Consider the following 20,727-nt stretch of genomic DNA (forward strand, 5'->3'; position numbering starts at 1 on the left):
CACTGTGGCATTAGGTTCGGAGGAAATGTCCAGCAGGGAATAAACCCCAAATCAAGCCCCCAAGTGGTGGGAACGGGAGCGAAGGGAGCGAGTCGTGACAGTATGCCCCCTCCTACGGCCGTCTTCTTTCCATGATGGAAGCGCTCTTTCTTTGGAGGTGGCCCTGATGGAAATGGTGGTCTGTGGACAAAGGCAGATGGACTTCCATGATAGGAGTGCTTTGTCTTTGGAGGTGGTACTGCTGGAAACGGTGGTTTCTGATGAGGAAGAGACACATGGTTCGAAGAAAGGCATGAAGGACTTGCAGGACCAGAAGCAGAGTTGGAAGGTCCAGGAAGCTCAGTCACTGGGAGCGGACCCTTATAAGTCTTTGAGGAGAGAGGCAGGCTGGTGCCACATGCCTTAGGCAATGGTAGAAGTTCTGTTAGCCTTTCTGCCGAGAATGGACATGAGGGAGGTGAGGAAAATGCTGGCTTCAGGAAAGGTTTATGCTCAGTCATTAGAGAAGGTGGTGGCTGAGGTAGAGGTTCAGATTTCCTTCTGTCATCCATCTGGGAAAAGGCTTTTGGTTGAAAGTGACTTAGGTTTGACTGCACATGTTCTACGCCTTGGAGACCTGAAAGTCCAATGGGTTGTACAAGGCTAGTACTCCTGGTGACAGTCGTGTAGTCACCTTGTTTCACTTGGGATACCACAGCAGGGATGTTTGGCATCCTGATGGGAGTGATAGACGCAGTACTTGGTATTTCAGGCAGACTCGCAGAAGGAGCAATAACAGACACATCTTGAACTGCAGCAGTCATTCCCTTCCTTTGGCTACTAGCACCCGACTGGTGCTTCTTGGCGGAATTCTGTTGCACAAGTCCTGTAGGTAATACGCCGGTCTGCACCACCCCTTGTGCACACCCGAGTGAGTGGTTCTGACTCACCACTTGGTCCAGCTTGATGACTCTGAAGCGGGAGCTGTCAAAAGTCTCAAACTCTGATGCTGCATCTTTAGGAGGCACAGATGCTGAAATGAAGCAGTTGGAAGAATCGTCTTGTGAAAAAGGCAGACATTCTGGTGCTCCTCCTGAAGCAAGAGAAAGGCAGGCTAGACGTTCATCGACTGTAAATGGTTGGGATTCAGGAGGAATCGCTGGAGCAGAAGAAAACACAGCCGAATCTTTTGGTGTAGACAGGTATACCTCTGATAATGGCAGCGAGGCTATGCAGGATACATGTGTCTCATGAACTGGAGGCAAATTCTCAGTATACTCCGGGGCTGAAGACATGCTCTCTTGATGGACTACCGGAGGCTCTAAAGCTGAAGGATGATCTGCAGGATGAGTCACTGTAGCTGAAGACAGGCAGGTCAGGGGAAACCTTGAGGCTGAAGGCATGCAAGCTGGAGCAATCTCGGTTGCTGGATACAAACATGTCCAGGTCTTTGGGACTGGCTCTTGAGTAGATGGCAGACATGGCAGCGGTTCATTGGTTGAAGACAGGTGTGCCAAAGATGACGGCAGGGCTGTGGATTGAATCATAGAAGAGTCAATTGTTGTAGGAGGACAGACAGAAGTCTCAGAAGTTGACAGACCCATCGGTGGCTCAGGAATGAAGGGCACCTTTAGGGCAGTAGACTCCTTGGCACCAGTAACCAAAGACTGAGCTGTACCCTTGCAGTCCCTTTCTTTAGTGGGTGACAGAGTCTTTTTCTTTGTAGAAGTCCATATCAATCAGTGGAATCACCATAGTAAAGTCTCTGTTAATCAGGATTTCGTCTATTGTCCATTCCTCTGTTTTAGCTTCTGAAAGAGGCAGATTATCAATCAACAGTTCAGGAACCGCCTGACGGTTCTTTGGTTCAGTATACTGTGGGATGAGTCCATCAGAACATGAAATCTGTACTGTCTCTGACTGTTCGTATTGATCAGAAGTGGCAGCAGGAAGAGTGAACCCAGAGGTAACATTGTCTTCCACATCAGCTTTAACATCTACTTCAGTCTCAGCAGCTGTATCAAGAGCAGGGCCTAAGCCTAGGGTAGTGACTGAATTTGTGTATGCCACCATTGTGGATTGTGTTTGGAAATCAGAAGCTTGTATGTGTGCTAGCTCAGAATTATGACAAATATCATGGTTTACCAAAGTCTCTACACTCAGGGGCTGAACAGAGTTCACTACCTCCACATCAACAGATAAAGTCTGAGGTGTAATCAGTAAAGAGTGTAAGGTTTTATTTTCCTCTCGTGCCGAAATGAGTTTTTGTCTTAACTCCTCAAGTTTAGCTCTTAGCATGCCCTGCATTAACTGTACATCACTATCAGTAGGCACAGGGGGAAGCATAGTGGCATCAGGGCTGGATCCTGCACTAGCAATCTGAATATGCATCGATTGTACATTGTCCTCTACTGCTTGCAGGTTCTGTGATTTATAGTTTATCTTTCCAACTTGGTCTGTGTTTCCCTTAAACAAACTATTGACTTTAGACCTCTTGGCATTAGGGACTACAGTCTGTACCTGTGCAACAGAGTATGCGTTAGACTGAGGGTAGAAAACAGAAGTTATGCAAGAAACCCCTCCATTCTTTATGTTGGTATCATGAAACTGTTCTATCTGAGGTGAAGCACAACTGGAATCATGGGGTTCAACAACAGAGGTACTCTCGTATAATAAGTCTAACAGTGTGTTGTTTTCTGCGGCTAAGGCTTGTGCTGACATAGAATCGGGATCAAAACCAAAGATAGAACTAGGATCAGGCCATGTAGGATGTGCCATCCTATGGGAAAAACACTTTGCACGTAAATGCCCATTCGTGACAAGGAGTTCATAGGGGTCAGGACTAGTGATTGGTTTGTCACAGGTAAATGTAGGGGAAGCTTTCTGTACAAGCTTGTTAGAGGCCTTGCTGCCTTTCTTTCTTAAACTTGCCATATTCAATGGGAATTTTGGGCTGGTCATACTGTCAGGATTAGTCAGGCGAGTACCAAGGCAGCGAATATGGCAAGGGAAATGTGCACCCAGGAACAACGACTCAGGTATGCTAGAACCCAGGAGTGCAAAATAGTGTGTGACATCAAAACCAATATATGAAAAGGGATGTGGGGTAAGCACCTGACCGCGAGGAAAGTCGGCAAGCACCTTACCCCCAATTGCTGTTACAGGTACTGACAGCGCTAAACCCACGTGGAGGGCCAGCAATGACAGGATCTGTGTACTAACACTCTTGATGGTATTACATAAGGGAACTTAGGAACTCTACTCACGAGGACGAAATACACCTCTTGAATGTCAGCTAGCCCACGAATCCTGTTGATGAATCTGGGACCCAGAAAGGCTATAACAGCAATGGGAGAAGTAGGGAGGTCCAGAGGACAAGGGCTGAAGGCAGCCGGAATGAGGCAGGCTGCCGGGCAGGGAGCCCAGAGGACAAGGGCTGAGGCTGGGAATCAGCAGAGCGAGATCCGCTGCTATGTGGAGAGCCCGCAGGGCAAGGGCGGAGGCTGGAAGGCAGCAGAGCGAGATCCGCTGCAATGTGGAGAGCCCGACAGGACAAGGGCGGAGACTGGAAGGCAGCAGAGCGAGATCCGCTGCAATGTGGAGAGCCCGGCAGGGCAAGGGCGGAGACTGGAAGGCAGTGGAGCGTGATCCGCTGCAGAAAACTAAATACCTAAGTTGGAATAGGGATTACAAATTAGTGGGAAAAACATAAGCATTCACACAGGAGCTAGCTACCACCACACACCACACCTAATGATCAAATGGGAAATGGATGCAGAAGTGCAATGGAAAACATGGAATGGATCCTCTAGAAGGTAAGGATCAGGAGCAGGGAAAAACGAAATAACCTATGCAAACTTCTCCCTACCCCTCCAAGGAAAAGACAGGAAACTAAACTAAGAGGAAGGCTAAGGCAAATGGGTAACAGCAGCAAAGGACAGAGTCAAAGAAATATAGAACACAGACAAACTGGGCTGCATCTAAAAGGGGAAAGCACTGAGAATTGCTGCCTGCAAACAGGGGAAGACAAAAAGGGAAATCAAGGGAGCAGAAATCAATTAGCGCATGAATCCGAAATTCAGGGCGGAGGAAACAAGAAAACAGGAACAAGGAAGTAGGTACGAAGGCAAGGAACCAGGAACCAGGGACTAGTCAAAAACAGGAACACTGCAAACGATGACCAGCGCTGGACTGAAGTGAGACTGAGGCTTTTAAAGCTGTTTAACGAGCACACGCCTCAGGTGTGCTGACTGCTGCACCTGCAGCCACAGGTGTTGCCTATCCTCCACCCAACCTTGTCCTGCAAGGGTGGAGGTGGAGCAGTGGGCCAGGCATTCTGGGAAGCACAGTCATTTGGTTAAAGAAGCATGCTGGCTGCCAAAAACCTGGAATGGATCCGGAAGGGAAGTAGTTTGGAAAATAGGGATTTAGCGCTCCCAATTCATTACAGCACTGTGGCATTAGGTTCGGAGGAAATGTCCAGCAGGGAATAAACCCCAAATGAAGCCCCCAAGTGGTGGGAACGGGAGCGAAGGGAGCGAGTCGTGACACATGAAGTTTAGCAGCTTGCGCAGCAAATTGATTACATTTTGACACCAGCTTCCTCACAATAGGTTTGTCGCAAATGCTTGCGCATATTGTAATGGCCAAGTATTTTGCCGCTGTAACCACTTTCAGGACATCCTTGCCCAACTTCCAATTACATTTTTGGCAACCTTCTTGTTTACTGGATCCTTGTAGGTTCTTTAATATGAGGATCTCAGTTTTCTGTACATTGATCTCAAGTTTTTCTTCAATGTAATCCTTCAAGGCAGTAATCTTCCTCTGCAGACCAATTGGAGTTAGATCTAGAATCGCAATGTCATCTGCCTATAAGATCATATTAATATGTTCTTCATTGATCTTTGGATGAAAAGAGTTTACATTCCACAGAGCTTCACCAACATCTGAAATGAAGAAGTTGAAAAGTGTGGCTCTTAAAGGGCAGCCCTGCTTGACACCACAGGTAGTTGGTATATAGATGCTGTTATGTGCCCTCTCTGATCTAGGCGCACTTGGACAGATGTCTCAGTATAGAGAGCCTTTATCGCAGAGATTAAATTGAATGGACAACCTTTTCTGATCATTTTGTTCCACAGCATCTCCATCGACCCCATCGAAGGCGTGAGCCAAGTCAATAAATTCGATGTTGATGGATGTTTTTTTCCTTATAGCTTCCATTTTTAAGGTATTCAGAATAAACAAATTAAGGCTACAGCCCACCCCTTTGACTAAGCCGGTTTGCCTCAAATCTGCCACTCCAGACTGTTTGATCCAAGTTGTTAGTTGATTCAAAAGATGGGTGGCAAAGAGTTTCCCCACTACATCTAGTAGTGCAATGGGCCTGTAGTTATTTGGTTCTAATGTAGAGCATTTCTTGAAAATGGGGACAATTATGGCTCTTTTCCAGGTCTTCTGTGTTCTTCCTTCGTTTAATACCATCCTAAATAACTTATAGCAAAAGTCAGCCCATTCTTCTGGGTTTTGCTTTACGATGTGGTTAGTCAATTCATCGGGTCCAGGGGCGTGCAAGGTACTTAGTTTCTTAATATTAGTACAGATGTCATCTCTCCATAAGGAGCTTCCAAGAAGATCCGTTCAACACATCAGGGGTATTGGCACACTTCTTTTTCTGGAAAAGTGCAGTGTAGTGGGCAATCCACAAATCCTCTGTTACCAAATTAGAGGCTCGCATTCTGCGGTCTTTCTAATCCATTAATTGCTGCCCAAAATCGTGAGTTTATTTGGGCCAGACATGACATCTTTGCTTCTGCATCAATTTGTTCAAGTGCAGATTTATGCCACTTCAGCCAGTTCTTATATTGCATTTTCTTTTTCCGTTTTTCTTTCTTTCTCAGATCTTATCATGTGGGATGCTTCCAAGGCTTGTATCTGCTTTCGCAAGTCCCTTTTTTTACTAACCACTTTGGGGTCATATGCGTGTTTCTTCACCTGACTTTTCATATTTGGATTAGATGGAGTTTTATATATTTGTAGAAGGGCATCATATTCAATCATTGTGCCACCTTTTTCGAGTCCAATATATTTAATAAGGCTGTGAGATTTTTTATTTTCCCGCTACTCCTTCTCAGCCGATTCACCCCCCACCCCCTTGTTCCACTTCGATCTTTTGATTCCATTTCATAAGTTCTTTTGTTGGTTAAGTATTAAATGAGATGATTACTAGATTGTGGTCACTTAAAGCAGTTTTGATTACCTTCATCTCGCAGAGACTCGTTGTCATACTTTTTGAAGTTATGAAATAATCCAAAATAGATTTTTGGTTATCTCTCGCATGCCACATGTGCTGGAGGATCACCTGCTATTTTTCCATTAAGGATGTCCATACTTCTGACATTGAGTTCTTCCCAGATGGTTTTTCGTAAATTATCTTTGCCTTTCTCTTTAGTTTCCTCCTTGTCTATCGTTAACAGATCCATATTAAAATCTCCACACACTATAATGGCTGCATTGTCTTCTTTGTCTGTTATGTTATCCACATGATCACATAAATGGTCAAAGAATACCATTTCTCCAACTGCTTTGTGTTGCCAGTAGCTATTTATGATATGAATCTTTATGGTTCGTGTTTCCACATTACAAAAATTCATAACTTTAGTCACCTGGACATAGGGAGATGGATTACTGGTACTGCTGATTCGCAAACCGCTTTTTCTTTTGACCATGGTAAGCATTCCTGACATGGAGCGGCCTCTCACTTGACATATTGCTGGATTAAAGTCAAGGTTGAATCCTTCTATAAGAGGAGGCACAGCCAGCCATGTTTCCTGGAAAAAAATTATATCTAGGGGTTCAAGTAGCTTAGTTGACTTCCGAGTTAAATGAGAAAAGCCACGGGTGTTCCATGAACCCATGGTTTTACTTCCTCCCAGATTATCATCCTTATATTAGATGTCATTTTTAGCATTTAATGCTCCAGAAACCCATTTCCAGCTATTTTCAATGGCACCCTATAGATGAATTTCATCAGTCAATTTATTAGCACTTTTTCCACACTCTTGGCTTTCTATGGTAACTCTAAATGTTTTTTTCAATTTCACTAACTCAGTGAGTTTTTCACAATCCAATCCTAGGTCTAAATAATCTTTTGGAGCGTTCTTATTTGTAAATGCCCTCTTCAAATATTGTGTTTGGGTATAAACTGAGCCTAGTTCGCCACATTCTTTGTCATTTTTTCGGATTGAATTTCTTTCTAGGAGACCTTACATGGTAATCTTCATTACAAAACCGAGATAGTATAACTCCTCGAAGTTCCGTAGGATAAGATCGTACACAATCTTCGAATGGATATGCAACATTACTCGGTCTAAAGTTGATTCTCCAATAAATTCAACAGTCTTAATATCATTAGATGATATTACCTTCATAGTCTGTAAATGATTCAAAAGGTGCAGAACCTTATACCGGTTTAAAATAAGTATCTTCTTTTGGTTCATTTCTCTCAAGCAGTTGCCAGAAGGCTGACTCTCCTTGGCCAGATTTTTTACTGGTAGCTTTGCTCAGTATTTTAGCTCTTATAATCTCTCCATGGTTCATCAGCTTCCCAATCATCCGCTTGAAATCTTTTATTCTTTTGTTCTAGGTTTTTCACTACTTGTTGGTTTTTCCTTCTTTCAAACGGCATCGGCGTATTACCATCGTCATTACTAGCTTCTGCTCCAGTTTCTACTGTCTTCATTTTGCCCAAGGCCCTCTCTTCTATCTTTCATTGTAAGGAACTCGTCAGTGGCTTGTCCCTTTCCGGTCTCGTTATCGTCTCTTCTCAGTTTCTTTTCTGGTGAAGTTTTGGCAACTGTTCTTTTCCATGATTTTACAGCTTCACATAAGAGTTCTTTCGGAGGAACTGAGCCACCAATACTTCCGAAATCGGAAGGTGAGAGTATCCTTTCTTCCTCCTCTTTGATGGATTGGGCACTTTCATAATTATCATCCTCAATTTCATAAGTTGACAAATTGAGAAGATCTTCTATAGTCGGAGTCGTGGCTCTAGCTTCCAAAAGCGGTTAATTTTCCTTGGATGCAATCTTTTTTTGACCCAGGCTCCTTCGGGGTTCTTTTGAAACAGGCGGTGGCGTCCTGCCACATACAATTGGGTATTTACAAACATTTTATTGTAAATAGTACTTATTTTGTCACGCTTTTTTTTTTTTTTACAGGCACTGCTCTGTACCAACTGTTCACAAATTGAAAAATAGAGGAGCAACAAAACTAATCTCACATAGCTTTTAATTATTTAGCTTGTGAAACAATGCAGTATTCATTCAAAGCATATATATATTTTTTTAGGCTTTTTTTCCCCCAATATATACTGTATTTTTCTGATACTTTTTTTTCGAAGGGATTGTTTCCTCTGATGTATTCCACATCTATGACAGGCAATCACCACAGCTGTGCTGCTTCGGAAAATTTTCTGCGTCCATGACGTCGATACGCTGACCTCAAGGGCCTCTGTCGAGCCAACGTCACCGGATGTTATAAGTAGGACGCATGACGCCCGTAGACTCAGTTCCGTTTTTTCCGCGAACGTGTTCGCTTTGGAGATTTTGGCGTGCCTCGGTTCCTCTGTTACTTCTATCGGTTCTTCGAACTTGGTGTTTTGTGAAAAAGATATCATGTCTTCGTCGTCTTCTACCCCACAGTCTGGATTCAAGAAGTGTCGGGACTGCGGTTCCAAGATGTCACTTACGGAGCTGCACAACGTTTGCCTCTGGTGCCACGGCGAGGACCACGCCACCGATGACTGTGACGATTGCCAGTTGTTAAAGTCGAAGGCCTTGCAGGAGCAGAAGAAGCGAACTGTAGGTAGGGTTTCCAAACCCCGAAAGTCAAAATCTGCTGGGCTTTCGACCGACGATTCAAGGGGCGACTCTCCGAGACGTCGGCGTAAGTCCAGGTGGTCTCGGTCCCGGAGTGGGCCCCGCCATTCCTCTGCCTCGTCCGAGGACTCTGCCAGATGGCAGGTTGCTTGTCCCAACAAGCATTCCTCTCCTGTGGAAAGGGATGCATTTTGTATGGAGATGATGGCGATTTTTCCAATCGCAGGGCTCCGTTCGGTCCGCGCCTTCGAAAGAAGCCGGTGGGGAATGTGCAAAGGCCACAGTTCGCACTCCTTCGGGCTCAGGCGGTCGGCGCGATCATCGGGAGCCTTAGAGGTCCCGATCGGACAAGGTGGATCGCTCTAGCCATGCCCACTCTGGGTCCCGGTCCTCGACGCCCTCGAGACTGGCGGAACCTGCGAGGTCTTCTAGGAAGACATCAACGCCATCGGCGCCATGTCCGTCAAAGGACTCTCTCGAGGCTCCGCCTCCGAAGAAGTCGTCGGCGCTGAGGCCGTCGAAGGACACGCTCGGGGCACCGCCCCGAGGCCTGTGTCGAAGCCATCAGCGCCACTCTCGACATTGACGCCGATTCCGTCAAAGCCCTCGACTTCTTTTGTGGAGGCTTTACCAGAGGTACCCCGTGCATCGGTGGAAACTCTGAGGAAGGCCCTGAAGAAATCAGTGAGGCCTGTATTTGAACCTTTCTCTGTGCCTTCATCCAGGGATTTATCCCAGCCTCTGGATTACATCTCTGAGGTGGATGAAGGGTCTGATGAAGGTTTGGTTCCTGATGAGGTTCCTGACAAACTCTTGTCTGGTCATAGCCAATTGGAAGACCTGTGTCAATCTTTGCACGACGCCAGTGGTCTGGACACCTCTCAGGAGGTTGAGTTCGGTAGGCATGAGCCTGGCACGTACGGCGAGTCTTCATACCGGCGTCTCATGTCGAGGGTGACGGAGTACTTGTGGTGGTCTTCGCCACCAGTGGATTTTCTGCAGGATGACCCGACAGATATCCTTGACCAAGGTCCACCCACTGACCCGGTGCTGCCATTTCATATGGCTTTACAGAGAAGGGTGGCAGCGGCTTGGACTGCTCCGGAGAGTCTCCCGGCAGTGAGCAAGCCGTTGCCGAAAAAGTACCATCCAGCCAGTAGCGACCCCTGCTACTTGATGACGCACCCCACTCTGGAGAGTTTGGTGGTGCAGTCGGCTACGGCCCCGGCAAAGCAGGCGTCATACCCTACCATCCCTCCTGATAGGGACGACAGATGTTTTGATGGCTGGGCGAAGAAAGTGTTTCCTTCAGGGGGTATGGCTTTATAGGCAGCTAACTCGGTGTGCGCCTTAGCATGTTTCACTCACACTCTGGAATTGTGTGTCTTTGGCGGCTAAACATATTCCCGATGGGGAGGAACAGGATGGTTTTCTTGCCCTTGTTCAGGATGGCAAGGATGCCATGTGTGAATCCGTTCAGTCGGGTCTGGACATGGCAGACTTTCAGCCCGTCCATGGCGGCGAGCACCGTGATGCGCAGATTTGCGTGGTTGCGGAAGTCGGAGGTTTGCTCCTGACGTACACGCCCGGCTTCTCAACATGCCCTTTGATGGTGTACATCTTTTTGGCAGCAAAGCTGACGAGAGCCTGGAGACATTGCAGACCTCAAAGGCTGCAACGAAGTCGTTGAGCGCTGCAGTCCGCCAACCTCCGCCTTTTCGTCCTAGGGGACAGCAATGGAGGGGAGGTTCCTTTCGGTACTACTCGTCTTTTGGTAGATCGAAAGGAGCAGCCAGTCAAAGGGGCCAACATAGGAGTACCAGAGGCGGAAAACAAGGTACTCGAGGTGCCAAGGCCGCGCGAGCAGTTGCCTCTTTGCCCTCAGGCACTGCCGCAGCCGCTTCAGCTCAGTCATGAGGCCATGTCCCATGGTTTACCGGTTGGGGGAAGGCTGGCTCAGCATCTTGTAGAATGGCGTGCCATTACTTCAGATTTTTGGGTTCTGGAGATCTCACGACAATCCACCAGGGAATCTCTCTTTGAAGAGTCCGGATCCACTCCTTGCACAGGAAATCAAATCCCTGCTGGAGAAAGGCACCATAGAACTGGTGCCTGTAGCGGAGAGGAACAAGAGATGGTATTCCCCATATTTTTTGATCCCGGAAAAAGACTGTGGATTGAGACCCATTATGGTCTTGCGTGGTTTGAACAAGCTCCTCAGGAAGGACAAGTTGAAGATGGTTACTCTCTCTCAAGTCCTCCAGGCCCTTCAACTTCAGGATTGGTGGGTGTCTCGTGACCTCAAGGACGCTTATTTTCATGTGCTGATCCATCCCAAGCACAAGAAGTATCTGAGGTTCGCGGTTGGCGACTTGCACTTTGTTTCGGGTCCTGCCGTTCGGATTGACCTCAGCCCGAGGGTCTTCACCAAGCTCATGGTGGTGGTGGCAGCGTATCTCAGGAAATGGGGGGATGCACGTCTACCCCTACCAGGACGATTAGTTGATCAGGGCGCGCTCTCCCGAGCAAGTCCTGGATCATCTGTCCGTCACCTGCCACTCCCTTCACAAGCTGGGCTTCTCCCTCAATTTAAAGAAGTCCCACTTGACACCTACCCAGCGGCTCCAGTACATCGGAGCAGTGCTCGACACATCCCTGGGACTGTTTTCCTCCCCAGGTGAGGGTTCATCACATTTTGCAGATGGTGAACAAGTTTCAACATGCCCAGAGTCTCCTGGCGTTTGAGTTCTTGAGGTTGCTTGGCCTCATGGCATCCTGCATTCTCCTAGTGCCAGAGTCCTGGCTGCGGATGAGATCTCTGAAGTGGGCTCTCAAGATGCAGTGGTCACAGTTCTCCGGCAGGATGTCGGATCCCGTTCAGGTGCTGCCCTCGGTTGCCCAGGATCTTCTGTGGTGGGCCATCAAAGGCAATCTGATGAAGGGTGCTCCATTTTGGCTACTCTGGCCGGAGGTGACTATCGTGACGGACGCTTCCCTCACGGGATGGGGGAGCTCATGCCAACGAGTTGACAGTCAACGGTCGTTGGTCTCCGTCGGAGTCCAGACTTAATATCAATCTGTTGGAGCTGAGGGCCGTCAGGCTAGCCCTGAAGGCTTTCCTGCCATCTGTGCGGGGGAAGAATGTCCTGATTCTGACCGACAATACAGTGGCCATGCTCTACCTCAACAAAAAGGGCGGGGCAGAGTCTCTCCCTCTGTGCAGAGAGGCGATGCAGCTCTGGTTCTGGGCCATCCAGCGGGAAATTTCGATCTCGGCAGTTCATCCGGCCGGAGACGAAAACGCGGCAGCGGACACTCTGAGCAGGCAGAGCACAGTCTCTCACGAGTGGGAGCTGGCTCGGGAGATTCTCCTGGAGACCTTTGCCCTTTGGGGGACCCTTCAAGTGGATCTCTTCGCCACCAGTGTAAACTGGAAGTGCAAAAGATTCTGCTCGCGGGATTTTCCTCCAAGAGGAGCCTTGGGCGACGCGTACGTAGTGGAGTGGTCCTTCCCACTGCTGTATGCGTTTCCTCCAGTCCCTGTCATTCCGCAAGTGCTACGGAAGTTACGGAGGTTCGGTTCCCGAATGATCCTCATTACTCTGGCATGGGCCAGGAGAACGTGGTACCCGGACCTTCTTGACATGTCCAGCTGCCCTCCACGCTGTCTTCCCTACCGAGACGATCTGCTCTCACGGTAGGGGGGGGTCAGGTTCTCCATCCAGAGGTCAGATCCCTCAACCTTCACGCTTGGCTTCTAAAAGGTTGAGGTATAAGGATTGGGACCTCCCTGAAGACATGATGGAGGTGTTGCTTTCGGCCAGAAGGCCTGCAACGAAGTCCCTGTACCGTTGCTGGTGGAGAAAGTTCTGCGACTGGCGCAGGGTTTTCATGTGCCATTCCTGTGGTTCTGTCTTTTTTGCTTTCGTTAGCCCACAAGTGGGTGCAAGTGGGTACCATTAAATGTTACCTGGCGGCACTGTCCATATTTAAACGCTCGTCTGAGTGTTCTTATTTTAAAATTCCTTTGATTTCTCAGTTTCTGAAAGGGCTCACTAATGTGTTCCCACCGTCTCCTTTCCAGGTGCCCCGTTGGGATTTGAACCTGGTTCTAAAATTCCTAATGGGAACTCCGTTTGAGCCTTTACATTCTTGTCCTTTGAGACTGTTGACCTTGAAAACTGTATTTTTAGTTGCGGTCACTTCCTCTCGTAGAGTGAGTCAGTTGCAGGCACTTTCCGTTAAGCCACCCTTCACAGTGTTCAATAAGGACAGGGTTGTCCTTGGGGTTTGTCCTTCTTTTCTTCTGAAAGTTGTCGGAATTTCATTTAAGCCAGGTCATTCTTCTGGCGTTCTATCATCCTCCGCATACTGGTAAGGAATAGGAGAGGCTGCATAGGTTGGATCCTAGGAGAGCTTTAAGTTTCTACATCTCACACATGTCCCGGGTCAGAGTGGACGATCAGCTCTTTGTAGGATACGCTGGAAGGTGGTTGGGACAAGTTGTTACTAAACAGACTTTCTCTAGATGGATTATCTTGACAATTTTGGAATGTTACCGTTTGGCGGGTAAGGACCCTCCGGTAGGCTTACGGGCCCATTCTACTAGGGGTATGGCTGCCTCTACTGCCCTGCAGAGGGGTGTTCCCATTCGTAACATTTGTGAAGCAGCCACATGGGCCTCTGTCCATACTTTTGTCGAACACTACTCCTTGGATTCTATCCATGGGCAAGATTTGGCCTTTGGCAAGGCGGTCCTCTATTCTGCAATTTAATTGGGCATTCTAAATTCTTTTCCTACCTCCTTGCTGCTTTGGGAGTCTGTCCTAGATGTGGAATACGTCGGAGGAACCAATCCCTTCAAAGAACAAGTTACTTTCTTACCTGGTAACGTTCTTTCGATGGGATGTTCCGATGACATATTCCACATCGAACCCTCCTAACCTGCCCCTCTACAGAATTGCAGCTTCCGTTTCCACAAGGCTTTCTGTAGTCATACTGGCAGAAGATTGGTGCCACACGTTCTGGGAAAAAACTACAACTGAGGCTACGGGCATCGTGCGTCCTACTTAAAATATCCGGTGACGTCGGCTTGACGGAAGCCCTCGGACAGTGCATCGACGTCCTCGACGCAGATGCCGAAAATTTTCCGAAGCAGCACAACTGTGCTGATTACCTGCCATAGATGTGGAATGCGTCGTCTGAACATCACATCAAAATAACGTTACTAGGTAAGAAACTAACTTTTTTTTTGTTGTTTGTTTTAAATATATATACAAAACATCTTCAGTGCGTAACAGTGTGCAAAACTAGTGAAAGAACAAAAACACATAGAGAAGTGTAACAACTTTAAATACAAATTATATCCTTCGACCCAAAGTCGCATATACATACTTGTATTCAATGTGACGAGCATTGTTATAATGGCAAGCAAGTATTTTAGAAGCTTGTATTGCTATGTCTTTCTCTTTATGCCACTAAATGGTCAGTGAAGCCAGGCTGAGGGGTGACCTAGTCAACGGTCAAAGTCTTGATGTAAATCAACTAGAGGTCGTTCTAACTGGGGATTGCTCAAACACCCAAGGTGTTCCGTCCCGTGTTGTTTCGGCAAGCTGGTCTGTAAGTCTTCATCTTGGGCCAAGACTGGGTCTCCCTATATGAGGGAACATACTAGATGGATTCAATTAGTGTGCAGCTTTTCTAAAGTACTGCTAATTTAGACATAAAAATGTGAATATATACAAGTCTAAAAACCGTAATCTGGAGGGTAGGGGGTTCCTATTGACCAGCGGCCGCCCATCCGTGAACTGACCTGATCTAATTCACTCTTAAACACGTCTTCCTGGGAAAGGGAAGCAGAGGATCTTGAGTCTTCGGGTTTCTAGCAGCCTTGGGTTCCTTTTCTGGTAAGTTGACACTATTCATTTGGATTGTAACATTCAGGGCCTTCAGGTTTCTCAGAAACTTGCATGAATTCTTAGCATTTGGATTCTTTAATGTCATTAGTTTTTTCTTTATTTTGGTAAATTTATTTTTACCGCTCACTTGGCTCTTTATAGTTTAAAGTATTTTTTTCTCTTTTTCAAAGATGGCATAACTTTCCTTTTATAGGATTCTGCAAAGATTCTTCCTCTTGGGGGGGGCAGCTGTTTTATTTATGGAGAGAGGATCAAGGGCTTCCAACCCAAGATCAGTCGTGTGCTTAGCCACCTCCAGTCTCTTATGTCTAATCATTGACAGCAAACTTATCCTTCGCATTCAAACTGTCAAATGGCACTCCATCCGCATCTCTAGATGTTGCAGGAGTAGCTATCTCTACTATCATCCGTTCAGGGCCAATCGCATGTAAAATTGTATTAGGATCATTATTTTCAGTTCGCGGGCTATTCACCGCGAAACCTAGCGACCCTGCTAGGCTTCTCTCTCCACTCTTCATGGCTGGTCTTGCAGTGATTTTTAGGTCACTTCTTAGGTCATGATTCATATATTGTAAATCCACGTCTTTAATTACACCATTTTGGTATAGACATCTCATCCCCTCCATTATGTTATTTTTTTTTTATAGAATCGCTAAGGCTTCCTTAGCTACCTCCGCCAACAATGTTTCATCTTCTCCTGTGCTTCTTAAAGCATCTTTCAATATGTTTGCTGTTAGATTGTCTTTGTGTTTATCTTTTTGCATTTGTATTTTCAGTTCTTGTAGATTCATCTCGAGATTGACCATTTTGGTATTTACGAGAGCAATTAGTGTATTTTGGTCTCTGTAGCTCTCGTTAAATTGTTCATATATTTTGGCTAAAGGCGATATTGCAATAGCCATTGCTGACATTAAGTTTGGCCTTAATTCATTCATTATGGTTTCCGTCACTTTACAAATGAACTTCCTTTGAGCAAAATCTTTATTTGCTCTTAATTTGGAGGTATTGGAGGCTCTCACAGGCTTATGTTTTCTTTGGTAGCAAGGTGAGTCGGATGTTGACTCGGAATCAGCCAACCCAGACTTTAGGCTTTGTTTCCTCGGTACTGGGTTTTTATCTTTGCTGTGATCGGCATCCTCACAGCATTTCTTTTCTGTGAGCAACAGAGCCCTGCCATGGGACTTGAATCCACGTTTCTTCTTTTAGCTCCCTGAGCCCTTGGGAGTGGGCTAGAATCATTTGTACTTTCCACATTTAGCAGCGGTACAATGTCATCGACATCAAAGCTGGTGCGTCTCACGAGCGACTGTTAGAGCCATTCCACTTAATTCATTGCGTTTTTCAGTATGCTTTTTGCGAGCTGCGGCTTCCTCATTACGCATATTGACTTTCTCTGTTATCGCCATAAGATCTTTTAATAGCTGATCAGCTACAGCCAATGAATTACGTCTCTCGTTGTTCAGTGCAGGCTCTTGTTCACACCATGTCCCACTGCCAAACTTCGGCTGATCAGAGATCAACTCTGCAATCTCAATGTTGCTTGTATTAAAAGGATTGGGCAACGTTATTTTACCTTGTGGGTCAGGAATAGCTTGCAGGTCAACTTGTGGATCTCCTTCTATATAAATGTCTTTATTCCAGGTAATCTCTTTAGCATTACCAACAGGTATCGTATGATCAATAGTCTTGTCATATTGTTATAGTGACAAAACATAAGCCTGTTTTTACTGCTCGTTAGGTGAGAGACATCAAAGAGACTTGAGGGTCTGTGGTTAAATCTATCGAAGCATCGTTGATGATGGATTGATCACTAAGACGCATGGGTTTTGCCGCCTTGTACTCCACCTCGCACTCCATCAGAGCGGCGCAGTCTGAATACATCCTTGCAGCAATGTCCACATTGTTTCTTCCAAACCCTGTTCTTAAACAGACTGGGAGCTGTGGAGTATGCACTTCCTGCAGTGAAGGGAGGAGAGCATGGGAGCAGGGTGGCGCAAGCATGTTGTCCGTTCCGTCTCGGGTTGACAGTCTATAAAAGGTTATCGTGGGACAGAGATACATGCAGAGCCGGTTCAAAAGGAGCTAGTTACCGGGGCAGAGGGACAGAGGCCTCTTCCACAGTCTCACAATTAGACGCATCATTTTTTGGCCCCATCTTCCTTGTACATAGAGGCGGTACTTCTTGGAACACTTGGTGTTCAATTCCTTTCGCGCCAATTCTCCCACCACCATCAGACAAAAAAGCCTCCGGGGGCGGATTCACATTGTCTGCTACGAACGTGCACACAGCTGTTGTCAAGTCTCCGTTTTTTCATCACATAGCCGCAGGGCCAATTCTCGTTCGCTCTCCCTCTTCCCCGTGTTACCCACGGAACACAAGGAACACACCCTCGTCGCTCCGTGAGTGAGAGGGGGTTTTATGCAATGAACTCTTCCTTGTACAAGTAGAAATGGTAAAAATACTGGAAACCATTGCAATCCTCGTAGAAAAGACGATAGCCCCACACAAGGAACACTCACTCGTCACTCAGCTTAATTGTCTGGTGTCTCAATTGGTTATCCACTCTATACTGTTCCCCCTCATTAGGACCACTGACGATAGGGATGGGGTGAGGTGTAGGTGAATGGCATCCAATGATGCCACCACTAACCCCTGCAAAGCACCCACCTCTGCTACACTTTTAGTAAAATCTGTTTGATCAATACCTTTTTTGTAGGTTTGGCCTTCTGGACTCCTCATCTCTCTTCCCCTTTTTTCTTACTCATGTTTAGGAATTTTCCAGTCATATGCTAGTCCTACAACCCAACTGTCTATTTCTCTGCTTCATGTCTTCAGATGATAAAATGAGCTAAAGAAACTGATCAGGCATTTTGGACATGTTACTTGGGTGGGCATTTAAAGCATTTTCTCTTCAATCTATACCTAGTGAAGAGATGGCCTCAAACATAGGGATGCATGTTGATGGGTGGGGCAGGGTGCTTAAATATGGTATGTAACGTGCACTTTATGTTGGAAGATTACCTAAAAGGTATGGGTGCATGTGTTCTTTTCCCCCACTTGTTAATCCTTGCTGATTGTAATTCAGGGGTTGGGGTTTGGAAAGAGTTTGGCTACCAGTTGAAACCCCAAGTAGGAGTATGTTGGTTTTTAGTGTTTGTGACACATGGAAGGCTTTCTGGCAATTTGGTTCGAGTAGGGGTTTCATGAATATCTGGTTAGTGTGGTGGTAGTTTGTGGGGTTCATGTAGGCCATTGCAGTCCTCCCTTTTTTTTGTTGGCCAAATTAGGGCTGACATGTTTCATATACTTCAATATGATACTGGAAGGCGATGCTCAGTGCTGTTAATATTTGAATGTCTTTTTCAAGCTCTTTGATTGTTATATTTCAACTAGTTGCAAAGAACAGGCCTTTCAGCTTTCGGTGGAAAGTCTGATTCTCAGTTATGAATGATGCTCACTGTCTGTTTACATTGATGTGACAGTTCCTTTTTTAAGGTTTGCTTAGTTGTAGATAGTAGTGTGCAAGAGAGGATTTCAGATGAAGTATTTGAGTGTTCTCGTGATTGTGCCATTTGTGCTAGATACAATATGGTATGTGTCTTGGTTGAGAGACTTGACGTGTAATTTTGAAATTAACTGTTTGGGTGTGAGTACAATTACATTAGGTTATTAAAGCATTAACCAATTGCATTTAGTTCATCCTTACTTAAGCGCATGTCAAAACATACAAACATGTATGAAGTTTTGCTTCTATGAGTGACTTATCTTTTTCTCTAAACACCTTTCTTCTATAATTCCGTGTGACATTGTGTATAGCATGCCCAGTTTTACTTCTTGCCTTTCTCCAATTCTGCTAATTTTACATTTCATGTTCCACCAGTTTAATTCCCACAAGATCTTTGAATTGGCACTTGGTGAAACATTGACTTGCACCCATTTCTGCCTTTTATCCGTCTACTACAGATTGGGATTATTTCACTTGGTAGTATGAATGGTAAACCTTTTAGTGAAACATAGGTTTTGGGCATTTGCACGCAGTGCTTCTCCTGATGCTTTGTTTACCTCGCGTGGCTTTTTCCAAACAATTTATAAGGCATTTATGGAATTTAGAGATGCTAAAGCATGCAAAACTTGTTTAGTGGGGCATGCTTTGCAAAAGCTTAGGGTGCCAATCCTCCCACTTCCGCTCTCTATTCTTGCTCCGCTTGCATGGAATTCTTGTCCCGCAGACACCACAGAAACAGTCCACAAAGATGTATTAACTAAAAGCCGATCTCCTCACCTCCAAGTTGCCCTCTAACATTTCTTCCTCCCTCCCCTCTAACCTGCCTTTGTCCCTCACTTCCTCGGCCTCCACTCTAGCACTTCACCAATTCTGGTCACATCAGAACACAGCTGGCCATACCGCCTCCCTGAATTTAAAAATATCCCATGTTGGTTGTCCTTAATCTATGTATGTCTACTTATGTATTGTCCCTGGTGACTGTTCCATTTACTCCCCTCCACAACCTGGTCAGAATGTCCCATTGTAAGAAGCTCACTGCTTACTGTCAAATATGATTTGTTATCTATTGTACTTTAAGTTGTGATCAAAAGACCATTGTTCCTCCTGTATATCAATAAATAAAATAAATACAAATAAAGTGGAAATAAACATGCTGAACATCCAACAGTGCTCTTAGCAGGTTGCACTGTTGCATGCTGGAAGTCATGTCCCCCCTTGTAACAGATGGGTTGAGGCATTGTAGAGTTAGATCTTGGAAAGGCGGTGAATGGCTTGCTGGCATACCTTGTGTTCATGGGGTATGGATGGTGTAGTTATGCTATCCCACTCTTTTGACTCTTCTGGATTTGTAGGGCAACATCTTTCATGTTGACTTTATTGAATTGTTGCTAGAGTGTAGGTGGCTGTAGTGTGTAGAGCTATTGTGTTGGTGTGGGGGTGCTTGGCTCCATTGTAAAGACTGGTTTACATGTTTTACATATGCCATACTTCTCACACTGTTCTTTCTTTTGCAGAAGCAGAGCGTAGGAACCCTCTGTTTCTTTGATAACTCTGATGAGCGGAGCTCTTCCTCCTCCTTTCTGGCCTGCACTGGGATGTCTCCCTGCCCCTCAAGCAGTCCAATCACCAGCTGCATCCATGTGCTGAGCGAGGAAGAGGATGTCCGACGAGACAGGATCACATCTACCCATTCCAGACTCTTCCAGCATGACTTTGCCGACCTGGATCTAAACCTGATTGAGGAAAACTAAAGCATCTCAACTCAGGAAATGATTCAAGGAGACATCGCCGCCTCAGAGCCAAGCTCCGGGCCTAGTGCTGCGCCTTTTGTTCAGGACTTGTGCAGGCATTCAGGGGCCAGGAACATTCCATGGACTTGCTGCCCCTCAGAGGGGACACTTTGGGGTTAAGGGGTTCTGTGTTGTTTTTACATGTCCAGCAGCGGTCTGGGTCTGATTTCGGCAGAGGAGTCTGTAGGGTCTCGGAAGGACCAGACTCAACCACCAGCTTCCCATTGCGCCTGGGGCCGCCTTCACATCACTGGGGCCAGTGGCTTCAGTTGTTGCGACCCATTAAAAAGCAAAGTGGGATATTTGTTTGTTTTTGGTCTTCTTTTTCAAGGTGAAAAATGTGAACTTGGCATGAAATGTGAAAATCGTGGCTTGGTTAACGTTTTAATGGGGACGGTTCTAGTGGTGTGTGGGATGGTGTTAGAAGTTCAACAAAGTGAACACAGTAAGCGGTGCCCACCAGTTTAAGAAGGCAGGTCTGCCATGACAAGAGGCACAAGACAAGGTGGGCAGACGGCATAGGTTGCAGTGAAATTGGTGGGGGGGTGTTTACAGGAAAACGTGAGTGAATGGGATGATGGTGAAAAGATGAGCTGATCAGTTATTTCGAGTAACGATGGTGTTCATTTTAGCCCAGAGATCTTACATTTTATCTCTA

The 20,727-nt window shown here is 46.1% G+C and overlaps 1 protein-coding gene across 4 annotated transcripts in view; it reads left to right on the forward strand.

Moving 5' to 3' along the window:
* FAM53C (family with sequence similarity 53 member C) overlaps window positions 1–20,371 on the forward strand; it is a 277,153-nt gene extending 256,782 nt beyond the window's left edge. For all 4 annotated transcript variants that reach the window (XM_069651576.1, XM_069651579.1, XM_069651578.1 and 1 more), the window contains one exon: window positions 19,794–20,371. In XM_069651576.1, the coding sequence (XP_069507677.1) occupies window positions 19,794–20,030 (237 nt within the window). In that variant the 3' untranslated portion in view covers window positions 20,031–20,371. The remainder of the gene's footprint in view (window positions 1–19,793) is intronic.
* Window positions 20,372–20,727: the final 356 nt, after the last annotated feature.

The sequence above is a fragment of the Ambystoma mexicanum genome, chromosome 3p (assembly GCF_040938575.1).
Source record: "Ambystoma mexicanum isolate Mex_15411 chromosome 3p, UKY_AmexF1_1, whole genome shotgun sequence".
Classification (NCBI taxonomy): Eukaryota; Metazoa; Chordata; class Amphibia; order Caudata; family Ambystomatidae; genus Ambystoma; species Ambystoma mexicanum.